Genomic DNA, 16,662 nt, shown 5'->3' with positions numbered 1-16,662 from the left:
TGTACCATCAATGATGTTCTCCCAGATGACTTGGATGTGATTGTCACGGTCGCTACGAGTCTGTTCATGGTTGAAGCCAAGAGCGTGGAGAAGCTCATGCTGCACAGTGCTGGGGTAAAGGCAGCCATTACGGTCTAGAGACACAGTCTGGCTGTAACCTTGACGACCAACATACGAGTAGCATCTGTAAAACAGAGATCCATAAAATATGAATTTTTTACCCATCTCAGAATATTATCTTTATCTCTTCATTAACAAGTTACATTTGGGATGTAATTCTCATTCTGATGGAATTCTTCTGATTCTTATTCTAAACATGTTTGTTTGTAGTCCCATGCTGCTGATGCAAACCTTAATTTTGACTTCTGTATTTTTTGCATTGTCTTGAAACAAATTCTGTGTTGGTTTGTGATGTTTTTCTGATTTTGATTTTGGTTGCGTTATGTACCCACTGCGAGATTCAATGCTGATATAGTCTCTCTCATTGCTGCGGGGGAAGAAGTGGATACAGGTGCTGTAGGAGAAAGAGTCCAGACCACGCTTGATGATCTCCACCTCACGGGAGGCTGAAAGGGCAAAGGTCAGAGGTTGCTATGGAAATATTTACTTTGTTTCACACTCACATGCTTTTGCACTGATTATACTTGAGCGTTAGGCTCTGTCCTAAAATCAGGAACAATAAAGAGTCTGTCTAATTCTTTATTCTCTTTGGGCTCTAAATGAAAACATAAATCATAATACTAGTGACTTACAATAGTGGTTGGCGATGACATAAGGCACATAAATCTTGCCGTCACTGTATTTAGGGCCAGAGGCAGCCGAAGGAGGTGCAGGGATCAGCATTTCTCTCATTCACCGCAATGTCATCCATTAGCTTGGGCTCATCAGGTTCAGGAACTAACACATCAACAGTTAATTTGGGACCGTTTAATAAAGGACAGGTGCAGCATATTGATGTGTATTGGTGAGTATGTGGTGAGAACGTACTGATGCCTCTGTTGCCGCTGATATAAATGCCTCTGATATAAATTTGTGTGTCTTACCATCTCCTCAGCTCTAACAGAGAAGACGAGAAGCAGGGCCAACAGGCCAAAAGTCACCTTGGTCACAAACATGGTGTCCAAAGACCTGTAGAAAGAACCAAGGCACAGCTGTTTAATGCCTCAAATGAAGGTCAGCTTAAGCTCTTTTACTAATATTTATCAACATATCATAATATCCATCCATTTTCTATGGTCACTAGGCAAAGGCAGGAAAACAGATGTGACCAGTCCATCACAGGGCTCAATTTGTCACCATAACAATGATATTCAACATAACTTTAATGAATTCCGTGTGTTGCTGTAATACTACAAATCCATAAGGAGGACACAATGTGAAAATCTAATAAAATGGGACACAATACATTTCTGATCTACATTAGAATCACATACTGTATAATCATTATAAACGAGTACCTTTCCTCAACTAATGCTCAAACAATGTTACAACTTGGTGAAATATAAATTTATTTGAACAGAGACAGGGAAAAAAAACAGTTCTCTTACCTTAGATTTCCAAAACCAGTGCAACACTACAGCCACACGTAGGTTTTATACCTATACCGTATCTATACGATCTTTACTGATATGGCCAGAAGTACAGTAGACATGCTGACACGTTGTTTGAAAGAGAACAGGTGTGAAATTCCCTCATTTGTTGCTTTATAAAGGAACATGTCACACACAAACCTGATGAAATACAAGCGAGAACGTTCTCACATTTAAACACATGTAAACACTTGGGCCATAATTATATAATATTAAGTTAGTATTTATTCATTTGCTATACAAATTATTTTGTAAATTCATACATATATTGGAAATTAATTTCAGTTATTGTTTTGTCTCTGGTTTTATATCTTTCCTCTATAGAATCTGTTATTAATGTTTTCTTTTTTTTTTTTCTTCTTAAATCTAATTTGCCATTATTTCAACAAATATTTATGTTGTGATTCTTTCTGATGCTTTTGCATGCAGGTTCTGTGCCAAAAATTAAGCTTTAGTGTTAGTTCTGGCAGGTCACGTGAGTCAAGCTTGGATCAGCTGATTCTCAGCTGATCACATCTACCTTTAGGAATACGACACCTATCGCGGCATTCCTATATAAGCTTTATTCAGTATTATTGAGCAGCTTTTTAGCTTGCTCAGGAGCAAATTACCCTCCTCCATCCCCAGCTCCACCTTTCGCCACAGTCAGGACTTTCAGGACAGACAAGCTTTCTGATATTCCTTGGTAATCAGACTCCTTTATCTTGAATAAAGTGTTACACTTAAATATCATTAAGTACATTAATGATATCTGCCTTGTTCTGTTCTGTTAACCCTAGGGGGGTTATTATTGCTGCTCTCCCTGCTCATTCATGACAGGCTGCATGGATGGGCAGGGAGTTTTTTGCCCAGAACAGAACCATACCGCCAAACCAAACTTTATGCTAAGTATCTATCATTTTGACGATAGTGGTTCTGACAGAACTGAAGTTAAGTGAGCAAATGGTTAAACCAAACAAATTTTTAAAAAGCATGTTAATGGTGTACATGCTATAACGACATATTATTCTTTTTGCCAATACATTGGAAAATGTTTTTATATGACAGACAAATGCCACTACCTAGACTTTAAGCAACCATATATCCAGTGCCTATAGTTGCTAGATATCTAGCTAGTACATGTCAAAGTCCAGCTATAGCGGATAACGTTAGCATTCCACATGTTAGCTAACATTAGCAAATGAACACCAGCACTAGCCAATTAGGAAAACTCAGAAGTGAGGTCAGTTTTAGTTAAACAAATAGCTGGTAAAAACTTACCATCAAGAATTAGTATTTCTGCGGCAAGTATCTTCATCTGTCATGTCTGCTTCGACTTGGTAGACGCACCGTTTAAGCACCTATTAAGTTGTTCACAGGAAGCAGGAGCTGACCTGGTAAACTAGTCAGGAAAATAAAATAAAATCTAAACTGGGATGATTTCTGCTGAAAACATGTTACCATCTCAACAGCATACAGCAGTGTGATTGGACTATTACCTGCAAAGCTGATTTGAAAAGCTTAGCTCTGATTGGTCAAATTGAATGTAACTATTGTGCTTAAAAAAGCTTTCAACTGGCAATGACAAGTAACAGAAATTAAATACCTACCTAGAGTCACAATATAACTCGGTTCCAAATCTACACGCATAGATGCTTTCCCAGAATCTGGGAAAAATTAAGATGTAACAATTAATGTTCTATTTAATTTAACAGTTCACCTAAATATATATATTCTGTAATCAAGTACTCACCTTCATGTTGTTCCAAACCCTTTCAGACTTTTGTTCATCTTCGAAAACAAACACTGAGATATTTGAATGAAATCTGACAGAATTATGTCCTTCCGATGAAAGTCACCAAAATTGTTCATGTTTTATGACTTCAAACATCGCAAAAGTAATCCATATGAATCGAGTGGTTTCTTCCAAGTCCTCTGAAGAAACACAATCATTCTATATGACTTAACGGTTTTAATTTAGACTTTTATCACTGATCTATATCATGATCTATTATAGGAAAGCTCAGACGTGCTTGCTTGATGCGCACGAGAACCACTCAGATGTTGTCACACGTGTTACACAAGCACGTCTGAGCTTCAAAAGCCAGTGAGGTTTGTTTTTGCGCATCATGCGGTAAGTTGAGCTCGTTTGAATTTAGGTACATAAACAGGGATTTTAAGCATATCTTTGGAAAAATGATTTATGATGCACTTCAAATGATACAATGTTGACATGCTTCTGGAAAGTACAGTTAAACAGTAGCCTATTACGATTAATGTATCATGTTATGTATTTAAAAATGAAATTAAAATCTATTTGAATTGTATTGTATTTTTTTACAAGTACAAACAAGTAAAACCAAGGAACATTGATTTTAAGTTTGCTCATTACTAAGGCATAGTTGACAAACTTATATTTATAATGCATAAAAGTTGGTACAATGTAAGAATACATTTGCATGTTTTATAGCTGTAATGTAGGCTATTTATGGGTGAGTGAATGAATATACTTTATAAAATATATTAAAATGTTAAGAATGTTTTTCAATATATTTTCCTTTTGAAAAGCAGGCTGAAGCACATGTTCATTACATAATTATTTAAAATATATTTCAGTATGTCTGCATGATGATTATACATAAGATATATACTTTAAACCTAATAAAAGCTGTATCATTTTACTGTTCTTACATGAAGTAAACATAAAATATGCTTTAAGTAAGAATAAAATAAGTATGTTTTCTGTAAATACACTAAAATGCCACAAAAGTAAGCTTGTGCTTTAGCATATTTCTTAAACTATGCATATATTTATTACCGAAGTATTTCTAGTATACTTTTTAAAAATACATTAAAATGCAATTCAATGCATTTTTAATTCACTTTAAGTAAGCATGGTAGGAGAATACAATTGTACTTTAAATACACTATTTGAATTTCAAGTACATTTTTAATACATTTAAGAGTACTTCTTTTTCACTTATGACACAGGTCAGGTGTTCTGTTAAGTACTCTGGGTGCGGGTTTACCCATCCAGGACTCTGATTTAAATTGATTTGCGTTCTTTTTGCATTTTCATTTACGAAAATATCCTGGGTATATATACATATATATATTTTTTTTTTTTGTAATCGCCTTATATTTGTGTTTAATTCCAAAATATTCCAAAATAAAAGTCTGTGTTTACATAATATATGTGTGTATACTGTGTATATTTGTATGTATATATAAATGCACACACATACATGTATGTATTTAAGAAATAATTACATGTATAAATATGAAATATATATATATATATATATATATATATACACACACACACACACATATATATATGTACATATTTCTTAAATATATACATCTATGTGTGTGTATTTTATTATTAAAATTAAAAAGTATCAATTATTAAAGTATTATATATAATTTAAAAGTTTTCAATTCTTAAAAAAAATTAAAAAATAAATTTGACTGAGCCCAAACTTTTGCTCAATAATATATAAACAGGAGATGGTCATGCTGAAAGCTTCTTATTAATATCATGACGGTTAATTTTGTCTAGAGCTGCAAAATTCAGTCTGGTGTTGCTGAATTCAGCCTAGACCTTCTGAATCTGGTCCAGAGATGCTGCATGTTGTCTAGTGCTGCTGAATTTTGTCCAAAGCTACTGAATTTGGTCCAAAGCTGCTGAAATCCATGTGATACTAATGAATTCAGTCCAGAGTTGCAAAATTTTGTCCAGAATTTCTGAATTCGGTACCATTAACCTGGACAAGAGGGCAAGTTGGACAAGGATCTCTTTGCCAATTTTTTTGTCTAGACCACTTGTGATCCCCCTAAGACCACGCACACACATCACAGATCATGTCGAGAGTATTTCTGCAGGTGCATGCACGCTGGCATTTCACGTAATTAAAGGTTGACCTTTATAATAGAGGAACAAATGTCAAGGGGTCCTTCTCATCTGAGGGGGGTGTGTGTGTATGTGGAGGTGTGTGTGTGTGTGTGTGTGTGTGTGTGTGTGTGTGTGTGTGTGTGCACTTCCTGTCTCGTAGACACATCCAGTGATTATAATAACACACACAAATGCTGGACTGCAGAAACGTGCAATCTATATAAAAACACATGACTCATATTTGTTTATTTGATCTTAACTTCATGATATGCTATGTGTCCTAAACATAGCTCACAGTGTGTGTGTGTGTGTGCGCGTGCATGTGTGTGTGTGCGTGTGTGCGCGTGTTTGTTTGTGCACAGACTGTGTCCTTGGCTCTGAAAGGCTTCAGCAGTGCCCAAATGAATGAATTGTGGAGTTTTTTTGACTAGTGGTAAAACCGGATCTATAACATCACAGCACAGGTATATGGTGACATTTTAATTGCCGAGTAGTTCCTACATAAAAAAGACAGGCCTTCCAAACAGCCTATAAACATGTTCTCAGTTTGATGAAATATCTATGACCACGCCTGGCCAAAAGAGGAACAGATGACTTGGGGTCCTTTGCACATGTGGCATGTGTGAGCGTGAGACTGGTGTAAGCACTCTAATGAAATGATGCTGCGTTCTGGAGACAAATGTTACAGAGTCACTGAAAAACCTGATGCAACACTCAGTACTCTGACGGCATCACACACGCTGATTCACACAATTTAGTCAAATGAATAGGATTTATTTGAATAATAAAAGGGGTGTTTAATTTTTGTGATATTCTCATAGATCTTTCTTAGATTCTTTGAGCTTGTGTACGCATGCAGTAGAAGGATGTTGTTGTTTATGTTGCCTTGTTTTAGAAATTCAAAAACGTACTGTGGCGATATCTTATGGTTATACTGAATTTTGAATGATTACCATTATGTTTTTCTCTAAATGGTTAGGGTTAGGTTTAGAGATGGCAATTGATGACTCAAAAATATCTATGGTATATTGTAGCAAATTCTTTTTTTTATTGTTGGAAAAGTGGTTATGTTTTGTTTTATTGATAGGGTTAAGGGATCTAAAATATATCTATAAAACGTATATAGATATAAAAGTATAAAAATCTATAAAATGTATAAAAATATTCATAATATAAAGAATTTATATGTATTCTTTTTTTTTTTATCCTATAGCTGTAAGTACATAAAACTAAATTATTGTACATTTCAAGACAGACCACGTCTGTCAAACTCCAAAACACTAGTAAATAATGGGTTGAACCACTGCTTTGATTGTACAAAAACATGTCATATACTTTACCTTCAATTAATCTCGCTCTCTTTTTTAACCTGTAGGAATTATAAAAGAAGAGGAAAGTGGAGAACATCATGTAAGAACACAAATGCCGACTGTTGGATTCATTTAATGGAATCAAATCTTTTTGGAAATAAATTCAATAGGCCTGTGTGACGTGGGAAACAACCCCGACAGAAAACCCTTCAGCAGCAGTCGCTCCTCCATTCATCTGTCTAGACATTTTTTCACACAGAATAAGCACATCTACTCTCTCCTCTGAACGCTCTTATGGGTAAATAATCCCCAGAAAGCATCTAATTTGAACGTCGTTTTGGATTCTTCCGTGTGATTGTGGGCGAAATCTAGTGGTAGCCATGTCTGGTAAGGGCAACCCCAGCCCACACCTCAATGGCTTCCAAATGGCCCACTATTCCTATTTCTTCCCGCACATACTGGGAGGGCTTTCTCCGCCTTCTCTGCCCACCCTACCCCTCAGTGGATACAGCACACCTTCACCAGCCAGTGAGTATGACATAAAACCCTTCAAAATCTCCTGCTCAATGAAACTTGATTGATTGATTGATTGATTGATTGATTGATTGATTGATTGATTTTTATGTATTGGGATTCCATTTTGTGTTGAGTGATAAACTGTGATATACTTATCCTTTTGTTGAGTGCATCACAAAAAGCTTTAGCATGACATTCTGGGCAGATTTCCATTAGTAGTATGTTTCCTGAACTTTCAAATGGCGGTTCCCCTTGTGTTCGCAGTACTCTCTTAGCATTAATGTAGTACTCTGTCTGGAGTCCAAGTCCATATTTTCATGGTCTTGGTCTTGTCATGGACTCAAAACAGAGTCTGATCTTGAGTATTACAGCACAGGGGATGCGTTTTGTGGTCTGTAATGGTTTGCATGTCTCCTGACTGAAGCACAATGTGTGTGCGCTGCAGAGGTTTGCATGACATTGACACAAAACTGGACTTTATTGACCCCCAATGGAAAGTTCCATTCACAAATGATTTTTCAGTTATGAAGAGGTCTCATTTTGAATTGTGTGCATAATTTTGTTCATTTTGTTCTTTACGATAGCTTTCAATACACTCTTAAAAATAATGCGGTTCCATGAAGAACCTTTAATATTCATGGAAACTTTTAATTGCACAAAAGTTTCTTTATTGTCTTAACCAAGAACATACTTAGTATACGGTAACTACATGGGTTAAGGTTAGGTTTAGGGGTAGATTCAGGGTTAGTACCCAGTTATTATAATTGTTACATTAAGTACGTAGTATGTTTGTGGAACAGGAGTGTAAAATAAAGTGCTACCAAAATGTGAACTAAATAAGTGAACTAAAACTAAATGAATCATTTTCTTTCTTTTTTTTTTGTCCTGGCCTAAAAGAACCTAGAGAACAGGTGTGTCTTTATACTTTGCTAGTATAAAGAACCTTTTGTACAATGGAAAGTTTTCATGGGTGTTAAGTGTTCTTTATGGAACCATCAATGCCAGTAAAGAACCTTCATTGTTAAAGGGATAGTTCACCCTAAAATGAAAATTACCCCATAATTTACCCTCAAGCCATCCTAGGTGAACATTACTTCATTATTTCAGACAAATCCAATCGGAATTATATAAAAAAATGTCCTGGCTCTTTCAAGCAGTGAGTGGGTGTTATTTTTCAATAGTCCAAAAGCATCTATCCATAATAAAAAGTGTCCCGCATGGCCCTGGGTGGTGAATAAAGGCCTGCTGTAGTAAATCAATGCGTTTTTATAAGAAATATATCCATATTTAAAACTTTATAAACAGTAATCTCTAGTTTGCACCTATTGACGTACACGTGTTCACAATAACACCGTTCTGGCAGATGACATACGATGTAGCGTAAGGTCTGGTGAGAAGTGACGAATGCGGAAGCGCAGCAGAGAAAACAAAACAAAAAATTATAAGTACAAAAATTATAAGAACAAAACGAAGATTTGTAAAGAAAAATGTCGGAGGATTTCGATATATGCCAAGAGGAGAGCTTCCTTTGCTCCTGTAAACAAACGTTGGTTCTCGTGAGACTATCAAATTCTCACCGGACCTTACGCTACGCTTACGTCCTATGTCATCCGCCAGAACGGCATTCTATTGTGAACGCGCGTACAACAGTTAACGAAAGCTATACTTTTTATAGCATTTTAAATATATATTTTTGGACCCACTTTATATTAAGTGGCCTTAACAACTATGTACTTACATTTAAATTAATCATTTGGTACAATGCACTTATTGTGTACATAGATGTTTTTACATTGTACTTATATTTTAAAAATACCTGCATGTAATTACATCTGTAATTAATTTCTGTAATTACATTTATAATTACACTGTTGACCCATCCCTTACACCTTAACCCACCCTTAAACCTACCCATACCACCAAACCTGTCCCTAACCTTACCCGTATCCCACCTCAATAGCAGCAAATGTGTTTTGCAATACAATATGAACACAATAAGTACATTGTACTTATTTTTTATGTAAGTACATAGTAGTTAAGGCCACTTAATATAAAGTGGGACCATATTTTTTCTTACAAAAACATATCGTTTCGCTATAGGAGGTCTTTATTCACCACCGGGAGTCACTCTTTTTGATGGATGGATGCGCTTTATTGGACTTCTTTTGGACTATTGAAAAATAACACCCATTCGCTGTCATTATAAAGCTTGGAAGAGTCAGGATATTTTTAAATATAACTCTGATTTGATTTGTCTGAAAGAAGAAAGTCATATGCAGCTGGGATGGCTTGAGGGCGAGTAAATCAAGGGGCAATTTTCATTTTTGGGTGAATCGCTTTAAGAGTGTAACCCTAATAAAACACAACTGAACCAGCTCATTCAGGTCTTGAGGATCACTTGATAATTACAGACAGATGTGTTGGAGAAGGGCTGGAACCGAACTCTGCAAGAAGGTAGATCTTCAGGAGTGTAGCTGCTGGATTCTGCTGCTTTCAGTTGTTTGTTTGAAATACAGTTGCAGAAAAAGAATGTGAACACTTTGGCTTTGCTCGAATGGCTTGGCCCATGGTTTGCAGGTAATGCTTCTTGTGAATATACTCATTGTAACTCTGCCCAAACCTCCAATCTTGTGTCATTGATCAGACTCTGGGTTAGGTGGCGCCTGACTCCAGTTAGCTTTCTGAGACGTCATTATCCTAAGGATTCACATTTTTTCACCCTGCACGGTTTGCACAAAAAGAAATAGCATTGTTTGTTTGTTACTTGTTTAAGCAGATTGTGTTCTAGCAAACGTATGGTGCTGCATACTGCTGCTGTGATCCAGACTCAAGCTGCTTTGAATGTTTGTGATGGTTAATTGAAAACTGTAAAGTCAGTACCCGAGCTGGAATGATGTGAATTATTGTATGTAGGGCCGTTCTTAGCTGGCGCAGGGCCCAGTGCAAGGTAGGGAACCCCACCCCCCCTAAGGACGGCCCTGACTGTATGTCTGGACAATGAATCTTGTTCTGACGGCTCTTTAGAAGAAACAGAAGTGCGATACAAATCACTTCCTCTTTGAGGCAAAAGAGTGTGTATATGAGGCTGTCATGGCAAATGATGTTATGTGCTGTGTTTTCTAAGAAAGGTGCTTCCTTCCCTTTCACAGAACAAACATTTCCTGCCTGTAAACAGCTGGAGCGCAGGACACAAGCTCTTCCTGTGCGCACAGCTTTCTCTTTCTCTCATATATTCATTCTCACTGTCATATCACTTTTCTTAACCTATAATTAACTACTACACTAATAATAATAATAAAAAAAAACCTACTTGTAAATTCATCTGTAATTATTTTCTGTAATTTCACTATAATTACACTGCTGACTTAAATCCAACCTACATGAAGAAAACACTATCATTGTTTTCATGCCTTACAACTGAGTGAGCAATAGTCAGACATGCTTTCTTTGAATATCTGATTTGTGTTAGCGAATCTGTTCATTTGGAAAGTTCATTCCATTGAGCCATTTTAATTTTCTTTTTCTTTTTCGGGCATAATATATATTTTAAATATAAATAGTAAAGTTGTTTGTAGCTATATTTTTGATTAAGTCATATAAAATAGCATGAATTTTTATTATTTTTTGTTTTGTAGTTGTTTTTTTATTAGTTGCATTGTTTTTGTTCCAGATGAATTCTCAAGCAGCAAAAATAATTAGCTACAGTACATGCTAGTATCAAGTTACTAGCTAGTAACTAACTAGTAACTAGTAGTACTAACTAGTACTAACATTTTGACCAAGAGAAGATTTTCATTTTGCCGAAAATTCTAGTTAATGTTATAGCATTGAACAAAAACCTACTGGTTTTATCACACATGATATAACAACTTTAATTTTTTATTTTTTTATTATTATTAATTAAATTATTTGTTTATTTGTTTTTGACGATTATTTTACTTTTTTGTTTTCTATTGCTCCCAGTCAGAAATGACCATTCTACAAAAAAAATTACTTTTAAATTTCTTATGCTGTATTATTACCAAATATTGAATTCAATCTCTTTAGCAACTTTTCTTTTTTTTTCTTTTTTTTTATTAGCACAGGTTTTGTATTTATTTTTTTGGAATGAATTGATCGTAGACCACATTGATCTGAGCTTATGTACCTCAGTTTTTGAGGGAACATTCACAAAATTATTCACAAATATATTTTTTTGTTTGTTTGTTTCACTCAGAAAACATGAGCTTAAATCAATGAGGCCTGCGATCCCTTACTGAAAAAACAAGTTTACAAAAAGACTGAATCCAAGATTTTGTCATAATATAGCATAACTAGAGATTTTCAGTCAATTTGGTCATTTGAATGGGAACACCAGATTAGATAAATGATTTTAAGCACAACACAAGCAATAAATGTAGTTCTATCGTGACAACTCTCAGAAGATTTTAGCATGGTAATGGATATGACAATGTTAATGTATTTGGTCTTGGCGGAATAGATTTGCTACGCTGCTGAATTGCTGCTGCTGTTGGTTATTGCTGCTGCAAAGCAAGTACAGGAACTTGCTACTGCCAATACATACGCCGATACGGTGCTGTGAGTACTTAAGACATACTGCTGCTGCACAAATAGCATATAAAATAACCCGTAGCAGATCTATACAGGTGGAGCTGGGGAAGGTGGAGGGTTTCAAAGAAACTCTGAAAGTGCAACGCAAAATGTTCTAGTGAATGCTAACCAGCCATTTAAATGTAAATCAGCAAGCTAATTGGCTACATTTGCAATATGAACCAATCAGCTTGTGCCAAGAAATTTAACAGTGTGAATATCATCAGTTTGCATTAAGGACCCATCAGCTTGCACCATCTAGAGTTTCATGACAGAACTTGACATTTTAACTATCGAAGATTGTTCAGTTTCAAAGTAGCCCAACACTTTTATTTTGTAATGTAAAACTGTGGCTAAAAGTGTGTGTGTGTGTGTGTGTGTGTCTGTGTTATTTGCTGTTTTTGGTTGGAATGTTCTGTGTGTCAATATTGGTGTGTAAATGGGGAGGTGGATGTGGTGAAAGTGGTCACCTTAAGGTATGTGTGCGTTTGTGTTAGTGGAGCAGGTGGTTTTGCTCGGTCTTGGTGGTCCCTGTTGAGATAGGGTCCATGTGGGTGGTTGAAACCAGACTAAACGTGAAAGGGAACTCTAACACACAGTCACGATAGTTTATTAATATTGAGAAACTCATGCCTGTCACAGCAGCTCCAATGTAGTTTGTGTGTTTGTTTTGTTGTTCTGTTTATTTATGGAAGCGGACTGCTTTTGCATTGTGTAATGTTCTTTTGAATGTTTTTAAAAATGGATCTAAATTTTTTTTTATGTTTGAAAGATTTACTATTATTTGTGGGGACTGGTGTTTAACAGCTGCTGGGTGTGTGTTGTGTCAGTAAGCGCATAAGCATCAAGAAACGATCGTTGGACTTGCTGTTTTTGTGGGCAGCATATGGTATAACTTGAGACACGTTGCTGCATATTCACATTACTCATATTTCACTCATATTTCATTTCATGCACACACACACACACACATCTGTGAGCAAATTGCATAAAGAGTGTCAGGTTTGCAAGACCTTGGCCCCTGTCCAAAGTCTCAACGACCAACAATAGATGTGTGGGATGTGGTGGTCTTCTGAAATTCTGAAATGTCTTGGCAAAGTGCAGTAAACTCTCTTTCTTTCTTTCTTTCTTTCTTTCTTATTCACGTCCCAGTTCCATATGACGTTATATTTTCCGGATTACAGGTATGTGGATTAGGAAGAAGCAACTACAAATAATATATAGGCTATATATTTATTTGTGATTTGGATTATTTTCTTCCTTAAATTTGTGCCTACACATCATTTTTACACAACTTTATGTCAGTGTACTTATATTTTTAATATATGTGCACTTTACAATGGAATAAAAGAGCCTGATCAGTCAAATTTATGACAAAAGAAATTTATTTAAGTGTCAAACATCCAAACTATGGGAATTTGTCCTAGTGAATAGACCTCAGTCACCACAACACAGAGCCATTGACCCACAGCAATATTAGTCAGTTATAAACATATCTGAAGATGAACAATGTTGACAGTATCTGTAAACAAAAATACTCAAATGCAAATACATTGGAATTCATCACTGAACACTTTCAGGTTTTATTTTAACATCTGGTGTGTTCTAACTCTATATAGTCATGATACTCAGAAAAAAAGTGTTTATTTTAAGATTATTTTAATGAAAAAAAATCCATGCTATCATTCATCAGTCATTTTTGAAACCTGAGAAAACATTGACTTTTTACTTTGAAAACATAAGTACTATTATTTTTTGGAATTTTTTTTTTTTTTGGTTAGATATTGACATAATGGTCATACTTAGGCACACTTTTTACACCCCTGGAAATAAATAATTAAGATTTACTTTCAACCGAAAGAAAGCTGAAAAAATTATTCAAACATTCCATAATAATGTTTATTCAAACATTCCATACACACACACACACACACACACACACACACAGATCAGTCTCTACAGGCTTTTCCACTTCTGATTATGCAAATTTCCCTATGCTTTCCCTCCTGTCCTGTCTGTGAAAGAATGAGCTGCCTTTCTGTGATCCTAGATGACTCCATTCAGTGATGAGTCCTTCTTTCTCTCCCCCTCTCTCTCACACACACTCACAGAATTGATTGACATAATGGTCATACTTAGGCACACTTTTTACACCCCTGGAAATAAATAATTAAGATTTACTTTCAACCGAAAGAAAGCTGAAAAAATTATTCAAACATTCCATAATAATGTTTATTCAAACATTCCATACACACACACACACACACACACACAGATCAGTCTCTACAGGCTTTTCCACTTCTGATTATGCAAATTTCCCTATGCTTTCCCTCCTGTCCTGTCTGTGAAAGAATGAGCTGCCTTTCTGTGATCCTAGATGACTCCATTCAGTGATGAGTCCTTCTTTCTCTCCCCCTCTCTCTCACACACACTCACAGACACAGGCCTTGTGGGAATTTGGCTGTAAATATAGCATAGACACTGTCAGAAACTTCACTCTATTGACATAAAAAACAGCCTCTTAATGCTACAGCAGGAAATATAAGTGCTGATCTGGTTTGGGATGTAGTACAGTGTCCATTCGTCATATTTGCCCCTGTGCTACTGCAGCTGATCTGAGGTCAGAATCTGAAACTTTGATCTCCAAACCTATACTGTCCCCTGACCCCAAGAAGATCTGACCAGATTCTCAATTACCTGAATCTCAATGTAATTACATGGCACTTTTTACAGGCCAAAGATTTATTTGAAACATATTAAATATGTATATGAATGCCTGTAAGTTGCTTTAGTCATGAATAAATGTAATGTAAATATAGTAACAAAATTTATGTTTTTAGTTTGAGTTGCGTCACTTACACCTTGCCCTAAACAAGAACAATAAGACAAGATTCCAGCAACAAGCAATTTGTCTCTCCTCACCACTCCTCAGGGGTGTTTCCTGTACAGTGACATAAATCGCTGAAATTAACTAGTCACGACTGTTTCCCGAAATCGTATTAACAGTCACACCACCGTCGTTTGAACCACATTGCTTAATGACTGTCGCTAATGACGTCACACACAGGTGGTGGAGTATTAACTTCCGCTAATTAATCGATTAAATCGATTGTTTTATTTGATGCTTGATTCATTGCGAGTTCCCTCATACTCCACAGTTCCCTTTACAAATGATTCTTTTTAAAAATGATGTTGATTGTTGACTTGCTACAATATGTAATTAAATATATATATATACACATTTAAATGGAATGAAAGACATAGAATGTCAACATGAAAATCCACATGACATACTAACAAGAAACTGCTTCTAACTACATATCGAGAGCCATTCCGAGCTCACAAGTTGGCGATGCAGTTTGCAAATGTTTGTTGGATCTATGGTTTTGGGAAATGATTAATATTTGAACTATATTGGAAATGACATAATTTGAATCCACAGCTGGCTAATGATAATTTTAGGAAACGCACCCCAGAAACTTTTGTTTGCTTGCTCTCTCATACAATACACTAAAGAGTTTAAAACTAGAAACACATTTTTGTCATGACAACTCTTGAAGGGATTGGAATGGTAATGTACATGACAATGCTAATGTATTTGGTCTTGGCGGAATAGATTTGCTACACTGCTGCTGCTGCTGCTGCGGCAGAGCAAGTACTGAGACTTGCTACTGCCAATACATCCACAACATGCTGCTGTAAGCATGTAAGAAATACTGCTGCTGCACATATAACACATATGAATAACCCCCATATAGCATACATGAATCACCCTGTAGCAGATCTATACAGGTGGAGCTGGGGAAGGTGGAGGGTTTCTGAAGTGCGCTGCCAACTGCTACAGCAAACAAAAGCCAGGTATTTGAATATTGAGCAGCGAGCTCATTGGCTACTGATACAGGAGAGAACCAATCAGCTGCCATGTGACAATGACGTCACCAGGTCAGATTTAGCTAGACCTATCGGACTGCGCCATCTAGAGTTTCATGCCAGAACTCTGTATGTATGGTCGTCACATGTGGTTGCCGCAAGCCCGCCCGCCGCGCCGTTCTCAAGCCCACTGGCCGCCGATAACTCAAGCCGGCCTCCGCTCACTCTAGGCCGCCGCCCGCGCTCACTCTAGCCCCTGGCCTCTGCTCACTCTAGACTCCGGCTTCCGCTCACTTAGTACCGAGACTTGCTACTGCCAATACATCCTCAACATGCTGCTGTAAGCATGTAAGAAATACTGCTGCTGCACATATAACACATATGAATAACCCCCCACAAAGCAGGAGACACATTACATAAAACAATACAAGCTAATATATGTATGTCGCTGAATATAAGGATAAACTGCTGCATCAGTGGACATGTATGTATCCACACACATGAACAGACAAGAAAAGACAAGACATGGAGCTGATCCGTGCTGGTCGCTGAGGGAATACATCAACTTGATGCTGTGGATTGGCTTTCACCGTAGAAGAAGCGGAGTCCAGCCCGGGGTCGTCACATGTGGTTGCTGCAAGCCCATCAGACGCTCCTTCGTTGAATCCGCCTCCGCTCACTCTAGGCCGCCGGCCTGAAAGCGAAACTACTTTGTTTGGTCTTCCAAAAGAGGACACGACTAGAAATCAGTGGTTAAGTTGTATTTACAACACTGTTCCAGAACAGTTCAACCCAAATATTCAGATGTGTGCAGCACATTTTATGGAGGACTGTTTCCTGATCCTGGTAGAGTAGACTACAGTGCCAGCTGTTCTGACTCACAGACTGTAAGTAAGTTTTTTATATTTAAAGA

General features: G+C 36.6%; 2 protein-coding genes across 5 annotated transcripts in view; one reads left to right on the top strand and one right to left on the bottom strand.

Annotated features, from left to right (window-relative positions):
* LOC107745682 (zinc metalloproteinase dpy-31-like) overlaps positions 1 to 1,115 on the bottom strand; it is a 13,119-nt gene extending 12,004 nt beyond the window's left edge. The window contains 6 exon segments of the mRNA XM_016559607.1: positions 6 to 184; positions 449 to 566; positions 753 to 807; positions 809 to 897; positions 988 to 1,037; positions 1,039 to 1,115. Coding sequence (XP_016415093.1) covers positions 6 to 184; positions 449 to 566; positions 753 to 807; positions 809 to 897; positions 988 to 1,037; positions 1,039 to 1,115 — 568 coding nt within the window.
* LOC107745620 (retinoic acid receptor alpha-A-like) overlaps positions 1 to 16,662 on the top strand; it is a 124,324-nt gene that overhangs the window by 23,803 nt on the left and 83,859 nt on the right. For 3 of the 4 annotated variants that reach the window (XM_016559554.1, XM_016559560.1, XM_016559541.1), the window contains exon 2: positions 6,839 to 7,301. In XM_016559554.1, coding sequence (XP_016415040.1) covers positions 7,154 to 7,301 — 148 coding nt within the window. In that variant the 5' untranslated portion in view covers positions 6,839 to 7,153. Of the gene's footprint in view, positions 1 to 6,838; positions 7,302 to 16,662 lie in introns of those variants that run through there. The other variant, XM_016559546.1, reaches the window with a different exon arrangement.

Source organism: Sinocyclocheilus rhinocerous, unplaced genomic scaffold (assembly GCF_001515625.1).
Source record: "Sinocyclocheilus rhinocerous isolate Xijiao unplaced genomic scaffold, SAMN03320098_v1.1 scaffold672, whole genome shotgun sequence".
Lineage (NCBI taxonomy): Eukaryota > Metazoa > Chordata > Actinopteri > Cypriniformes > Cyprinidae > Sinocyclocheilus > Sinocyclocheilus rhinocerous.
The sequence above is the reverse complement of the archived record's forward strand: the minus strand, read 5'-3'. Positions and strand labels throughout refer to the sequence as shown.